Source organism: Dendrobium catenatum, unplaced genomic scaffold (assembly GCF_001605985.2).
Source record: "Dendrobium catenatum unplaced genomic scaffold, ASM160598v2 fragScaff_scaffold_830, whole genome shotgun sequence".
In the NCBI taxonomy this organism is placed as follows: domain Eukaryota; kingdom Viridiplantae; phylum Streptophyta; class Magnoliopsida; order Asparagales; family Orchidaceae; genus Dendrobium; species Dendrobium catenatum.
The window spans coordinates 165,570-182,041 of NW_021319292.1; the positions used below are offsets into that span (position 1 = coordinate 165,570).

General features: G+C 37.9%; 1 protein-coding gene across 1 annotated transcript in view; it reads left to right on the forward strand.

Annotated features, from left to right (window-relative positions):
- LOC110111630 (kinesin-like protein KIN-14F) overlaps nucleotides 1–16,472 on the forward strand; it is a 56,334-nt gene that overhangs the window by 32,213 nt on the left and 7,649 nt on the right. The window contains exons 14-15 of the mRNA XM_020843583.2: nucleotides 314–477; nucleotides 588–776. Of these exons, the coding sequence (XP_020699242.1) occupies nucleotides 314–477; nucleotides 588–776 (353 nt within the window). The remainder of the gene's footprint in view (nucleotides 1–313; nucleotides 478–587; nucleotides 777–16,472) is intronic.

Sequence of the window (16,472 nt, forward strand, 5' to 3'; positions counted from 1 at the left end):
AATAGGGTGGTAGGGCTCATTGGGATTTCTGAAATAGTTTTGTACGTAATTTGGAAAATTCAAGTTATAATATTTTTATGCAGAAAACCTTGTGAAGCATCTAGTCATTTTCTTCGTGATTCGCCAGCTACAACTGAAAGTTTTTGTTCTTGATAGATGAACTGTAGATCCATTAGAATAGCTATTAATAGAATGGGAATATGCAATTGTTCATTCGTGAGCGGTGTTTTATAGTAACTTTACGTTTTTGATTGGAATTCCATTGCATATTCATATGCTGAGCCCTTGTTGAAAAATTAATGTTTTTTATTAGGTGGGCAAGCCAAGACTTTGATGCTTGTGCATATAAATCCCGAGATTAATGCTTTTGGTGAAACAATAAGCACGCTTAAGTTTGCGGAGCGTGTTTCTTCAGTTGAGCTTGGAGCCGCTCGTGTTAATAAGGAAACTGGTGAACTCAGAGAACTTAAAGAGGAGGTTTTCTCTTTGCCATAGCCTGAACTCTTCTCTCTCTCTCTCTCTCTCTCTCTCTCTCTTTATATATATATTCCTATAAGAAAATTAACTAGTGGGTTTTATCTGATAAGGTCTCCACTCTGAAATCAAAGTTAGAGAGTAAAGAAATGGAAGTGCAGAAGCTGAAAGAGTACGCCTCTTTGGCTGATTCAGAGATGCATAATAACAGAGCAATATCACCTTCAAACTCGCAGAATTGTAATTTCATCTTAAGAAATGAAAGTATTCAAAGGGCACTAAGCAATCCTGGAGTTGTTGAGGTACGTCACATCTTCTTGCGGGTCTTTTATACAAATAAATGTTGCATGCTTAATAAAGATCTCCAAATACTGAGTCGTGCAAATTTGATTTACTGCATCGGGGTTGAAGTTACTTAGACTCACCTTTGAATGCTTAGTGCGTTCAGAGTATATGGAAAAATGCATTTAAATTTGTGTACTTTTAATACGATATGCGATTATCCTGAATTTTATAGTTTAATATGTGCATTTTGCATCAGTGCTTAAACTAGTGCATTTAATTTTCATAAGTTTCCAGTGATTTTAATACTAAAGCAGATTCTCTTGGTATCCATACATACCTTGAAAAGTGCAACTAAAGTAATACGCCACTTCCTGCCATAAATATTCCTACTTGAAAACTTCCAAAACCTGATCAATACATCATTTGAGCAACTAGAATTTTTCACTTAGGTTAGCAAGCTATGGATGGCCCTTTAGTTTAAGTGATGCAGGACTAGGTATGATTTAAATGAATACCATAAGAACTTGCACGTTTTGAATAAGAGCAATTGAGAATTATAAACGTTAGCCACTAAATGATAATAGAAAACAAAAGATAGGTGGCTTCACTTAGTCCAAATCACATGCTAAAAGTTAAGATCACTAAAGCAATTAGAATTCCAACACATGCAAATTAAGTAGATTTCCAATAGCAAACCTAGGTTAACAATGAGATTAGAAAGCATAGAAAATCAAAATTCAAGCCCTACGTTTACTAAGCATTGGCAGATAGCTTTGCACGACTCCTTGTGCTTGAATCGCAACCTACAAGAGAAGAAGATTAGAAGAGAGATTGAATAGGAGGACAAGCTCACCCTCATCGTGGGACGGAAATGATTTGCCATTGAATGTTGGCAAGCTGCTCTTCGATGGCTTCAGACAAGGTGAGGATGATACGATCCAAGCACTCCTCGGCAGAATTGTCTACTTCCAGGTTAATGTCGATGAAAGTCGACCGAAGGATGTCGACGAATCCTTGCTCGTTGTAGATGAAACCGGAGTCAAGATGGGGACCGGCCATACATCGATTCCGTAAGGTGGAAGTGTTGGGGACGACATCCTTTGCTTCCCTTAACGATCCCCCTTGAGAGAAAGAAGTTTCTCTCAAGAATTCAAGTGGAGAATAAGGGTGAGAGGAGGCCGGCCAAAGGGAGGAGTTTGGGGTCAAAATATGTTCAGATTTTGATAAGGGGAGGTGAAGGGAATTCAAGCAATTATTTCCCTAATTATTCCTTTAACTTGGAAAGGATTTAGGGGTGATTAGGAAAGAGGTAGGGGTGGTAAGAGAGAGGAGAGACTTTGAATTATTTCCAAGAGAGGGGTTTGAAGTTATGAAAGTATTCAATGGGTGGGGACCCAAGGGGGGCCGGCGGCATAGAGAGAGGGAGGGAGGAGCATAGGGAAATAAATCAAGCCTTCTATATTTGGAATATTAAATTAGGAAGGGCTTAATTAATTCCCATCTAGTTTAAAATTCAGAAGGGTTGAATTTTGAAAACTTTTTAGATTCTTATGTTTGGAAAGTTTTGGAATTCAAAATTGCTTTGGATAATTGGGACCAATGCTTTCTAATTGGGCTTGGATGAAATATGGAAAGTATTAATGGGTGACTTTTGAATTTGGAGGCCAGAGGAAGCACTAGGGCTGACAGTGAGGCTAGGGTCTTGGGTAAGGGGCCGACAGCTAAGATTGGGAGGAGGTTAGTTGGTTGGCTGGTGGTGCTAGGCCAGTTGCTATGGGAAAAAGGGAGGGCTGGTATTGGCCGACGGTGTGGTGATGGTGAGGTCAGGGGAGTGGTGGTTTGGTGGTGGATGGCTTAAGGTGGTCAGCGGTTGGGAATTTGGAATGAGCTGTGTGATGTAGGGGGAAAGGAGGAAGGAAGAGGAAAAAAGAAATATGATAAAACTAGCCACGAACCCGGACTCTTCCAAGGTTGGTGGGTGATCCGCTTCCCTCTCCAAGGTCTTCTCTTCAAAACCTCTCAAGCTCACACAAGAACTCAATATGCAGAAATTTGGTTATAATTCATTCATTAACCTCAAAAGAAATATAAGAGGGGTATAAATAGCCTCATACAATGAAAAGGAAAAAAAAAGACAACATAGCCCCTAGGGCTTTGTGGGCTCCGAAAATTCGGCCCCGGCCTCCGCTCACTTTTCTTTTTATTCGGCGAGGGAGTTTTAACTGAATAAGTTCCGAGGTAAATTTTGGAAGGCAGATGGGTTTGTAGATAAGACACTACCCAGAGATTTCGCCCTCCTTTTGTGAGGACTTTATGATCTGAGTTCTGGTTTCCTATAGGCGCAAGCCCCTATAGTTAATTACCCCTCCCGATAACGAGAGAGAACTTTCGATTAAGGCTAGTCATCAATCAGATACGTAAAAATACGTGTTATCTGGCATATAGTAACAGCATGGATTTGGGTTTGGAATTTTGAAAATTTAGATTGTGATTTTTGATGGTTTTAGAAGGTTTAATATTTAAAATAGAAATTTCACCATCTTGCACTTAAAGCGGATGGTGGGGGAATGGATGATAGACCCGATCAAGATCCCATGGTTCCGTCGTCCCGGGCCATCGTGATCCCTGGTCTACTTAGTCAGAGGAGGTAGTCGACCCAACCTGACAGAAGGATCCTTGTCGGCAGCCATGGGTTGCTTCGTCCAAGGGTACCTTGTAGACTTGGGGTGGGTATTTGCCTAAGGGGACAAATTTGAATCCACCTTAGCTAACAGAGGGCTTTGTGCCCTATCGATCATATCCTATTAATTCATATCTCAAGGATTTAATGCCATTAAGGAGCGTATTAGCTCTGGTCATAACCGGTATTTCGTGGTGCCATTTGGCGGCAAAACCTCTCGGTTCAGAGGGCCCTGGATCATAACCGTTTATCCTGCGGTGCCATTTGGCGGCAAAATTGCCGGTTAGAGGACACGTACCACGTCCTTACTGGCTGAAGACTTTTTGAGAATGGATTCTAGTAATATTTTCGACTAGGCATTTAGCTCGAGCTGAAGTGTTTTTTAATTTGTCCACCCCGACAAACTATTGCGGAGGGTGAATGAAGTTTGCTTTAAGTGTTTGATAGTTAGATTTCAAATTTAAATTATTTTTGGATTTTTGGGATTTTGAGATTTTTTTTTGATTTTTTGGATATTTGGAACGGCATTGGAAATATTTGTGAACCCCTCCGGTTGAGATTAGCATTCAACACTGCCATCATCGGGGTGTTTGGGGGCATTTCCATTTATTGATTGAACCCTGTCAACTCGATCGAGCTACTGATCGAGGATCGGGTTTCGTAGGCTTTGTGCCCTTGATAGTGAATTCTCATTGTTGTAGGCCTTGAAAGCCTAATACGAATGTATTAATATAAATATAGCGGTCGCCGCAACCATATATTCGTTTGTTAGTTCGAACTCTGTGGACTTCTATTGACTCGTATAGAAGGATCGGGTTCGAACTTGAATTCACTTATCGACCCGCGCAGCATCTCTAGACATCACGTATGTACCAATAACACGCTCGCCGGGGCCCATGCGGGTGTTTGGGGGCATTTTATAAGTGAATCATGTCAACTCCTTTTATCTAATTAGAAGAATCGGGTTCAAATTTAATAACCCGCGCAGCATCTCTGGACGTCACGTGTGTACCAATAACACGTTCGCCTGGGCCCATGCCGGTGTTTTGTTTGTATACCCTTTTTTAGTGTACCTAAGTGTGTATAAATTACAGTGCATGTGCGAGGGTATTTTGAAATATTTGTGGACGCCTTCTGTCCGCTTCCAAGAACGTCGCAGATCCGGTGGCTTAGCGTAGCAGCTTCTGAATTTAGTGGTTCGCTGCTTTGTACAGGTAGACTGTCGTGCACTATTTGCTTTCTGCAGGTGGATCGTAGTGCACCAACTAATCTCTTGCCTTAGGTCGTAAGAGATTGCACTTGTCGTATTTTTCATGTATTTTGTTGTGGTATTTGATTTCGTATAGTATATCCTCTACTGCTATAGGTAGGCAGGTAGATGTACTCCATATATTAAAATTGACTTCAGGATACTGTACTTACTGAAGTCTTTCTGTATCTACCCATCAGTGGCATGTGGTACATACATCTGTCTTCGTAGAGAGATTGTATGTTGCAGATCTTTTATCCTTGCTTGTAGAAGGCTGATATATCTTACTAGTGTTGAGTGGTTTTCAAGTATATGGATGATCTCGCATCCACTGCACATCAATCGTCATCACCTATAAGTGGACTACTATATAAATGAGAATTCTTCTCTATTCGTTTGTGGTCAGTGTGGTGGACTTCTATCATTAATTTTTGCTTGCAATCCACTATGTATACCCTTCCAATTTTCATCTCTTTGACTTTTATTTGTATGTTTGTATACAGACGTCGATTTGTATTGATAGTAATCAAAATCTCCTTCAAGAAATTCTCTTCACTTTGCTTATGGATATAGTGTACTCTTCATACATGTGTTGATTGTATATCTCTTGTTGCCAACTTCAAGAGATCATCAGTATGCAGTATATCTTTCTAGTACATCATCATTTGACCCATGATGCGAGTGACAACATTAGTGCTGTTGTCGATTGAAAATTTGCACTTTGACTGATATGAAATTCATGAATCATTCATAACATCTATTCAAGGTCTTATATTGTAGCTTGTACATAAATTGCCATACTCTTTGCCAGCTCTATTGATCATTGCTTGATGGTGCATTGTTTCTAATGTTGTAAATGAGCCATTATGATCCAATGATCTCTTCCCAATATTATGATTCTGGTGTAAAACCATATTCTTTGTGCTCTTCTTGTTACTTGTAATCAAATTACACTTGCAAGTTCTTTGCGATAAACTTGAGATCAAGTTCATTAATCCCTTCTTTCTAAATAATTAAATAAGTTAATCACTATTGCTCACATAGATTTCATGTTCACACTTGTAATGAATTTGCATAGGAGTCTTTGCTTCCTAAATTATCATTTGCATTCCAATCAGAATGATAATTTTATTAGGAAAGTTGATTATCTTTCAAATCAAATTCCTTATAGTTCATCTACTGATGTTCACATGATATTTTGATCTTGTTTCATGTAATCTCTTCAAGTTAGATCTTTCATGATTCATTCAAATTTGGGGTTCAAGCGTCCATTCTTTGTCCACATGATTCAAGTTCTGAGCATAGTTTCATATAATCAACTTGTATATTAAACGTCAAAGTTCTTTATGTTCAAGTACAGTTCAGACTCGAAGTGAGCCTCTTCCGTTCGTTTGAGTCCCCTGCTGTTCAAATTGCAAGTTCTATGTAGTTCATATCATATTCAAGTTCAAGTTGAGTATTGCTCAAGTCCACAAGGTCACTGTTTGAGCTCAAGTTCATTTTCATATTTGTTTAGGTCCAAATCTTATTTATTAACAAGCTCTTTGCTTAGTTCATTCAAGTCCACAAATCATGTTGTCTTTTTGAGTTCAAACGAGTCCAGGTACGATTCGTTACAATTCCTTGTCTGTATTTCAGACAAAATTTCGACAGGCTCCTGGCGTCTCCCCCTTTTAGGGGAAAAACCAAGAGGCTGCCTACCCGCCACGTCACTAAAGACGTGCACGGTTGGTGTTGGTGAGACACCGTGGTAGTTGTATTTGTTTTTTCTCCCCCCACGTGCACTAAAGGCGTGCTTGGGGTTTTAAAAGCATTTTTTTTAAAGCAAATTTTGATTTCCCCCCGCCCGGGGGTACTTATGAGCGACCCCGCTTCGCCGTAGGTGCCGCACCGGGTCCCATCCCACCACGCGCACTAAAGGCTTGCTTGGGGCGATTTTCCGGTTCGCCATGAGCATTGAAACAGAGTATTGAGTTTAGAAAGATTCATACCTCCGCGGGATTGTCGTGGTTGGCACGTGGATCGAGGGGTCACTCGCCTACCTCGTCGTAGGTGTTGCACCGGGGACCCATCCCACCACGTGCACGAAAGGCTTGCTTGGGGCGGTTTTCCGGTCCGACACGGACGCCAAGGAAGGAGAGGGAAGGGGAGCACTTTCTTCTCTTTTTTTAATATTATATTATTATAATTAGTATTAAATAAATAAATAATTATTTTTTTAATTAGTCATATATAAATAATTATAACTAATTAAAATAATCAACTAAAATTCATTAAAATTAATTAAAATGATAAGTTATAATTAATTTAACATTAATTATAACTCATTAATTAATTTCAATAAATAATAATTAATTAACAATAATTAATAATAATTAGATTTATAATATAAGGCCCGGGCACTCACATGACATTCATAGATACAATTGGAGAAGAAGATTCACTTGAAGACCCATTTAGTGATGGTATATGATTTCATTTTATATGTTTTTTGTATTTTGGGAGTTTTGTTAAACTAATATTTTGTGATTTTGTACTTTGGGACATGATTTTATTGCATCTACTTTCTTATTTTCCACTATTGCTATTATTTTCCTGCTAAAACCCTTAATTTTTCATTTACGCAATTCTGTGTTCGTGAGGCTTACGCCTCAGACCGCCTCGAGGCTTACGCCTCGCCTCACGGACGAAAACCGCCTCGAGGCGCAGTTACGCAATTTTAAACCTTGGGCGAGATTGGTGTTGACCTCTTCTCAAAGAACCAAGAGAAAAATAAAAAAATATAAAAAAATTACTTAAATGAGTACTTGCCCATACCCAAAGCTTATCGTATCCTGCTGCATCTACAGAACCATCCCTCTGTAAATGGCGCCACGGACGTCCTCTCACGTGTACTCTGCCTCAATCTTTGTTCAGAATAGCGTGGTTAAATGCCGAGCAAGCGAAGTCTTCATCTTCTTGGTCTTCCACGTGCTCAAAGTCCCGCAAAGCTGCTCCTGTTCGAAAGACTTTGGCTAGCTCCATTGCTTCTGACTTCAACCGACCCTTCTTCGCTTTACATGTCAAAAAAAAGGAGAAAGAAATTTCCAAAGGAAAGAAAGAAAGAAAAAGGAGAGATATGTAATAAAAAAAAGCAAAAAAAAAAGAAAAATAATTAAAAAAAAAGAGGGAGAAAAAAATATTTGATTGTGTGCATTTTCATTGTCGTCGACCCCGCCATGCTCGCAAAGGTATAATTTCTAAATTTGAACCCCGAACTAGGTGTTCGCGTCGAGCTGAAAAATCGCCCAAACATTTTCTCTAGTGTGGTGGGAAGGGATCCCGGTGCGACTCCTACGGCAAAGTAGGTAGGCCCTATACGTGCTCTCGTAGCGTGGTGGTGACTCTTATATGTACCCTTAAGCGCTCATGTAGTGTAGCAGGGGAAAGCAAATTGCGTATTTTCAAATTGGTACCCCGAAGACCCATACGCGGCTTTCTCTAGCATGGTGTGATTGAAGAACATGCGGTCGTGGTGTCATTCAACACCTACCTGAAATGCTAATGTAGTGTGAAGGGGAAGGCTATGTCTCTTGAATTTTATCCTAAATGGGGGAGATGCAAGGAGGTTGCCGAAATTTTGTTTGAAAACACATAAGACTTGGACAAGAACAAGGGGATTATAGAGCACAAGGGATTCAAATAATCTTGAACTTAAATTGAAATGAACATGAGCCCAAACTTAATTTGAACCTGACATTGAACAAATGAATGACAGAATGAATATTGACTTTGATTCAGACCACAACGAACTGAATTTAAACTTGAACATATACATGGAACAAGATGATGTAGAACGAAGGGGGGGGAGTGCGAATTTGGAATTTTCAAATTAATTGGAAAAGCGAGGGAAGGGGTCGGCTAAAGAGAGAGGGAAAGGGTGTACAGGTTCAATGAATGTGAAATTTGAATTGATTCCCAATTAATTTCTGATTTACCCAATCCTTGATTGAAGGAAGGCTTTCCAAAATTAAGTTAAGTGATTTAGGAAATGATTTGAAATTTAAATATCGTTGAATTCAAATTAGGAACTTTCCAAGTTAACAATAGTTTAATTTAGGAAGGTAATAAAGAGGCTATTTTGAATTCAAAATTCAAAATTTGTGGAGGAGGGAAGAGGCTAGGGGTGAGGTGGTCGGTCGAATATGGAGGTGAAGGGGTTGATGTTTGATAAAAAAAAAAAGTTAATCAAAATCAAACGAAATAAAGCAAAAACAGATGGTGAATGGTAGAGTCTAGAGATGAGAGGACAGAGAACAAAGAAAAAATAAAATAAAAATGATGCAATCCACAAGCCCGGACTCTTCTTGCGGCTGGTGGGTACTACATTGCTCTCCCTGAGGGACTTCAATCCACGAGCCCGGATCCATCTTGCAGCTGGTGTAAACAAAGTTGTCCTCTCATAGGATTTTTTCTCTCCAGAACTCACATAGAGATCAAGACAAAGGCTCCAATTCTTTTTTTTTTTAATAATACATCATTACATTACACAAGCAAGGGCCTCTATATATAGGCCTAAGAAATTAAAACAAGACATATATGCCCCTAGGGCTTACATAGGACAACCCTCTGAAGTGAGGGTAAAATGGAAAATTCATAATAAAAATAAAAATTACAAATAAAATTTAAGATAATGTGGGATGATGATAGCCGTCGATCTTCAGCTCTTTGGATAGGCATGGACGGTTGGATGTCCGTATCACAAGACTTGTGACTACAAAGAAAACTGGACCAAGTGGTCAACAAAAAGTGCAAATCATGAATTAATGGGTTCAAATGCATATGTTAATTGGTTCTAATCATCTAAATGAAATCTAGCATATGAGAAAGGGATTCATAATGAATAAATAACAAGTTCTCAAAGGGAATTTATGCAAAGAATGATATAACCAAAATGTCTCAAGCTATTTAATAAGATTGATGTGCATGCAAATGATGAATGATGAAATTCAAGTGACTCGGAGTGTTCAACCAAGTTAACTTGCGAATGAGAGCAGGTGATATCTATAACTATCATGCAATCAAATGCTACGAAAAGGATTTGGCTTGTAATGTATGATGAATACAGTAGCACCTTAACAATCAACATCTGTATGCAAACAAGCAAGTGGAAATCTATAGGAAATGAAAATTGGAAGGTGTACAGTTGATTGCAAGCAAATATCAGTAATGCAAGTCCACCATACAAGCTACAAGAGTTATGAGAAACTTGTAATGTTTGCCATAACTCATACACAAGCAATTGATATACAAAGTGAGTAAACATGAAGAAATGCAATAATGCCCCTATCACCGGCAACGATTCAACTCCAAGAAAATACATCAGTGAAAGATCTCAAATGCTCACAGATGATAAATAATGAAATTGAAATAACTTGGATCATTCACTCAAATTAATCTGCAAGCAATAGCAAGTGATATTTATATCAATTATACAAGTAGATGTGTCGGCTTTTTGTAGGCAAGTTTGACAAACATAGCAGCCTGCTTACAAGCACTATAAGAAAACTGTAATGGATGCAAGAACATGTTCATGGGTAGAATATGGGATACATGCAATATATATGACAACCTCCCTACAATATCAACTTGCAAACAAACCGATCAGTAACTAATGTAGGTTAATATATGAGGAATACATTGATATTCCTGCAATTAATGCCAATCCGCTTGTGAATGAATACAATTATTACCTGTGAGCTATGATGATTGATGGAATTACTTATGGATAAAAATAGTGGACATGAATACAATTATTACCTTTGTTTTCCGCAAGCAAGGATATATGGCTAAATAAAATGCAAATGCTTACTGTCAATGGAGAAAGAACTATTGCATACACAACGGCATACCTACGGATCACTGTAGAGGACCCTTAATGTATACAATACATTATCTACAAGTAAATATGGAAAGAGCCACAATGAAAGCAAATACTTGTGGGCAGATGCAGATGGACTTCAACAAATATAGTACCTTGCAACCAACAACAATACACAAACAAATGTATGAAATCCTTGAATAATATTGTTGGCAGTTAATGTGTGGAAGTTTACACGAGTCATGCAAGAAGACAGGATAAGCCCCGCTACATCCGTATGCAAATAGTGATGAAGGGTTATAGATGGCAAAAGACACTACAGCTTGCCTACAAGTGGCTGTAGAAAGATTATCATGCATACAATAGTCAACCTATAGATAATGACAAACAACGTGCAATATACATTGGGTCATCTTGTAATCAATAATAAGTAAGCATCAAGCAAATGCACTTATACATTATAAATAAAGGCGGATGATGAGCATCGAATACAAAGTACCTACATGTTGTAACAAGAGGTGATAAATATTGCAGTACCTTCACAATCAATACCAATTAAATATCCAGTGTGTAAGTTCTACACAGATGAAGAAATCGGATGGACAACAAATGCAACGAATCACAAAGTATGTTGCATATTACCTACAAGCAAGAACGTCATATTGGAAAAACACATGAGCTCCTACAAATCAATTATACGATCCCTCACAAGTTAATGGTGAGAAATTGATGAAAAATGCAAGCTCCTGTAGGCTGCTGTAGGAGGCTCGCTCAATGCAATATATGTTATTTGCAAGTAGAAAAGAAAGACATGCAGCAGATGAAAATACCTATAAGCCACTACAAGAAACTGGTCGTGGACGCAACGTGTCATCTACGAGCAAATACAGAAGGGGTACAACAAACATAGGTTTGAAGCCTACAAAATTATAAGGGCTTGCGCCTTTAGGATTGAAGTCTACCTAGTCTTAATCGAAAGTTCTCTCTTATTATCGAGAGGGGTAATTAATTATAAGGGCTTGCGCCTTTAGGAAATCAGAACTCAGATAAAAAAATCCTCGCAAAATGAGGGTGAAATCTCTTGGTAGTATCTTATCTACAAACCCAATCTGCCTTCCCGAAATTTACTCTGGATCTTAATCCATTAAAATTCCCTTAAAGCAGTAGGGAGGCTGGGGCTCGAATTTTCGGAGAACTCATTTAGTAGTGCTAAGTAGGAGTGGGTGAGCTTGTGAGCGAGTTTCGATCATAGGGTGCTTGGTGACTGTGTGAAGTTTGTAAGCTGATGATGCCCTATGTTGATCCTTGGATTGCCTATAAGAGAAGGATTATTAGTTGAGGTTGTGGAGAAGATGGACGCAATGGTCGGTTGGTTATGATAGGGTGAACATGAGTCCTCTAGGTAGGCCCTTCTTATAGCTAGACTTGAATGTGTGGGGACAAAGGTTCCTCCTCGGGTGGGAGTAAGTTTTTGTGTTGGCTGCCCCTCCATGAGATAAGGCGAGTTACTTTGTTGATGAGTGTTTGTTATGTGTGGAATTTGATTATGTTGATCAATCAGGGTGTACTATTGACTCAGACCTCAATTCCATCGTTCGAGCTTATTGTTAAGGTTGCAAGAGGGCTCACTCTATTTTTTCGTACAACCATAGAGTGTTGCAGCGCTATATACTCTAGTGCTGCGGCACTGTACACCCATGCTAGCTAGTTGGAGACAAAGAGTGGAGCACCAAGACTCTCCAAACCTGGCACTGTAGCGCTGCTAGTCAGGCTGGAGATAGAGAATAGAGCGCTATGGGGCTCCAAATCCTACTGTTCGGTGTTGCAAGTCAGGATGAGCTGTTTTCTTTCTCATTTTTTATGTTTTACATGAAGGGTTGTGTCCCTTAGGGTGGTCTATTTATCAATTCTATGTAAAACATGTGTGAAGAGAGAAAAAGATCAGCATAATTTCTCCCAATTTCTATAGTGCATTTCTTGTTTTGGTGTGACTATGGTTTTTGTTCGGTTTTGGGTTTTTCCGCATTAAATCTTGATATATTTTTCCCTTTGCTTTCTTTTTTTTTTTGCTTGTATTCGTTGCGTGGTTTTACTTCCCAACAACTAGCATCGAAGCTGTGTTCTTTAGTTCGAGTGAGAGTAATGGCTAACGAAACAAGGTACAATATTGAGAAGTTTAATGGTTCAAACTTCGCTCTATGGAAGATACAAATTAAATATTTTCTCTATTATTAGAAGTTGTATTTGTGGTTGGTGGAATTACCAAGAAGCCATAATCAAAGACTATAGTGGAGTGGGAGGTACTTGTCCGAATAGCCCTAGGTTTGATTTGGCTTTCTCTTTCCTCATATGATGCTTTGAACATTATAAATTAGAAGACTACAATTAATCTCATAGCTGTACTAATTAAGATGTATAAGAAGTTGTCTGCCTCAAACAAAATTTTCTTAATGAAGAAATTTTTCAATATGAAGATTGTAGATAGTAGTTCAATGCAAAAAAAATCTGAATAATTTGAACATTGTGATGAGCTAGTTATGCGTTATTGGCATCAAGTTTGATGGCGAGTTCAGATTGCTGCTGTTATCTTCATTGCCAGGTAGTTGAGATGGGCTGGTTGTTGCTGTGAGTAATTCTTCATGAAGTTCAAAGTTAAAATTTTAGGACATTGTGGGTTTAGTGCTTAATAATGAGGTTCGTAGGAACATGAATGGTGAATTACTAAATAATGCTATGAATGTTGAAATGCGAGGAAGGGTTTAGACAGAAATGCAAGTAGAGGAACATCTAAATCCATAAGAGGAAAATTTAGTTCAGGTAGTTTGAAATTTGTATGCTAGAACTATGAAAAGAATGATCACTTGGAGAAAGAATGTATTATTCCAAAGAAGGTTAGTGGCAGTCAAGATATGATTTTTTCATTGGTTAATTCTAAATTTTGGCTTATAGATTTAGGTGTTTCATTTCATGTAAATCCTAATAATGAGGTGTTTTAGAACTACACAGAAGGTGATCTAGGAAGAAGTATCTGAGAGACAACAAGCCATGTAGTATTGTAGGACAGGAAGATGTTGATATCAGAATGCCAGATATGTCAACTTGGAGACTCAAGTATTTTAGACATATTCCTTGTTTGAAGAGTAATTTAGTTTTTGTAAGTTAGCTTACAAATTCAAGCCATATGACATCATTAATAAGAGATTTGTGAAAGGTGCAAAAGAGGCTATGGTTATAGCTCATGGCAATATTAAAGACATCCTATATGTCAACAAAAGATCATATTTTATTAGAGTTGATTCAGATTTTAATGGAGATTTTTGGCATCGTAGGTTTGGCCATATGTGTAAGAAATATATACATTCACTTCTTGTTAGAGGAAAGATTTTTTGTTTAAAATCTATAAATCTAGATTTTTGTGAAGATTGTGTATATGACAAACATCATGTGAGTTTTTCAAAAAATGGTTCAAAGATGAAGTCAAAAAGCTTGAGTTAGTGCATAATGAGGTATGAGGTCCTGGTCTAGTTTCTTCTATAGGAAAGTTTTTATATTTTCACTTTTATTGATTATCACAAAAGGTATGAGTATATTTCTTAAAACAAAATTCATATTTAATTGATAATTTTAAGAAAGGAAAGCCATGGTTAAGAATGAAACAGGTGTAAAGCTAAAGTGTCTCAAATTAGATAATGGTGATGAATATCATGATAAGAAGTTCAATGAGTATTATTCTTTGAATGAGATCAGACATAAGTTCACTGCTCTAAGAACACCACAGCAGAATGGTATTGTATATTGCATGAATATAATCATCGTTGAGTGTTCCATGAGCACGAGGTTGTATGCTAATCTACCCAAGTTGTTCTAGATAGAGATAGTGAATAGTACTATTTATTTGATCAATTTTGGTCTATCAGTTCTTCTGAATGAGGAGTTATTAGAGGAATCCTGGAGTGGTAATATCGTAAGTTTATCTCACCTAGAGGTCTTTGGTTGATTCTCTTATGTCCATGTTGATGTATGATCTAGTAATAAGCTTGATCCAAAGTCTATCAAGTGTATATTCATTAGATATTGCTCAGATGAATTTGACTTTAAATTATGAGATTATTAGAATCATAAATTCCTCAAGAACAAAAATATTACATTCAATGAAAATGAAATGTATAAGAATAAAAATAAAAATTTAGAAGATTTTTCCAAACATGTTGAGATAAAATATGATGATCAAGAAGACAAAGACATGAGGTGTGCTTAAGCTGATGAAGCAGAAAGAGTACCTCAGACACCTGCTACTAAAATTAAGAGATATAGTAGAATCTCAAAACCATTACAAAGGTACTCTCCTTTCTTATACTATTTATTACAGGGTATAATACCCATCATCCAAAATTTAGGTTTTTTTATAATGATCGTTAATTCTAAGTTAATTAGAAATTATAAGTCTTAAATTGTTTAATAGGGCTTGAATGAACCTAGGTTTAGGAAATAAAAAGGGGAAAATGCAAGTTGGGATTTTGCTATGTAGGCTTCATGACACCGGGGTTGACAGCTCTGTAGCTTTGCAATCTCGAGAAATTAATAGAAAATTAGGCTTGTGAGTGTGCTATCGCTTCGGGGAAGCACTGTTGTGTAGCTGGGTTTCAGTTTAGGATATTCTTGGAGAATTTGAAAGATTCTCTGTGATGTGAAACCAAATGCGCAGGATCTCATTAAGGAATTTAAGAACAAGTTGGCAATGTAATTCCACTCAATTGCTTATTGTAATAACAAGGCAATTCAATAAAGAATCTTAGTTTTCCATTTGCTTAGGCGAAGCAGCACATGTAGATTAACCAAAACCTAGTAGATAAGCAAAAATAGTAGTAATACTAAGAGCTATTAACCAACAATCCACAATTTAATAATGAGAGCTTTCACCTTTGGAGCCCATACGCTCAAATAATCTAGGCTTTAGCAGCAGAAGAGTCTCCACATTAGAATCGAGGTCACTCCGAGGAAGAAGGAACCGAAGACCGTCGTTCTTGGAAAGATGTCCGGAGTGGTGGAGGAAGATGATCGTCCAATGATGATCCAACATCCCTTTGGTCTTTGCTCGTCGATCACGTCAATTAAGGCGTATTGGATACAGTCGATGTAGTCTTCAACAGCGTCGTCGAAATCAAAGCCCACGTCAAAGAATAGCGGAGGATGTCGACTTGATCTCGATCGTCATGCACAAACCCAAAGTTCCATTCGGGTTCCGCCATACATGGTTTGCATGGAGATGAGAGAGTACGACAAGAAAACCCAAGAGAGGAGAGGTGGTGGCCGGCTTGGAGAGGTGGAGGGGAGAGGCTAAGTTTCTTGGTGGAGGCTAGATTTGGTTGGGGTGGATGGAATTAACTCTAAATCTGAAATTATTCTCAGATTTAGATTAATTTGAGAGGAAAACAATTTGAAATTTGATTTCAAATTGAATACAATTAAGGCTTGATGGAGGAGTAATGTGGGGGAGCCAAAGAGGGGAGGCCGGCGGTATAGAGAGAGAGGGGATTGGGTTTTATTCTAAAAACTGAAATTAATTTCAGTTTTAGATAGTTGGGAGGGAAAATATTTGAAATCAACTTTGAATTCCAAATAAAGGGTAAGGGTTAATGGTGTATTAAAGAAGAATTAATTGGGGATGAGAGAGAGAGAGAGGGGGGGCCATGTATATGGTGGTGAGGTGGCTTGAGGATTTGAATAGGTGGGGACTACAATATTAATTACAGATTTTACAAAAATCTGAAATTAAATTTCAGTTTTCTTAAGGGGGGAAAACTTCCTATTATGAAGACAATCAATTGAATCAATTTGAATTTCAAATTTGAAATTGAAACTCAATTAAATTGATTGCATAAATTAGGGAGTTAAATTAGGAAACATTTAATGGCTCATGAAAA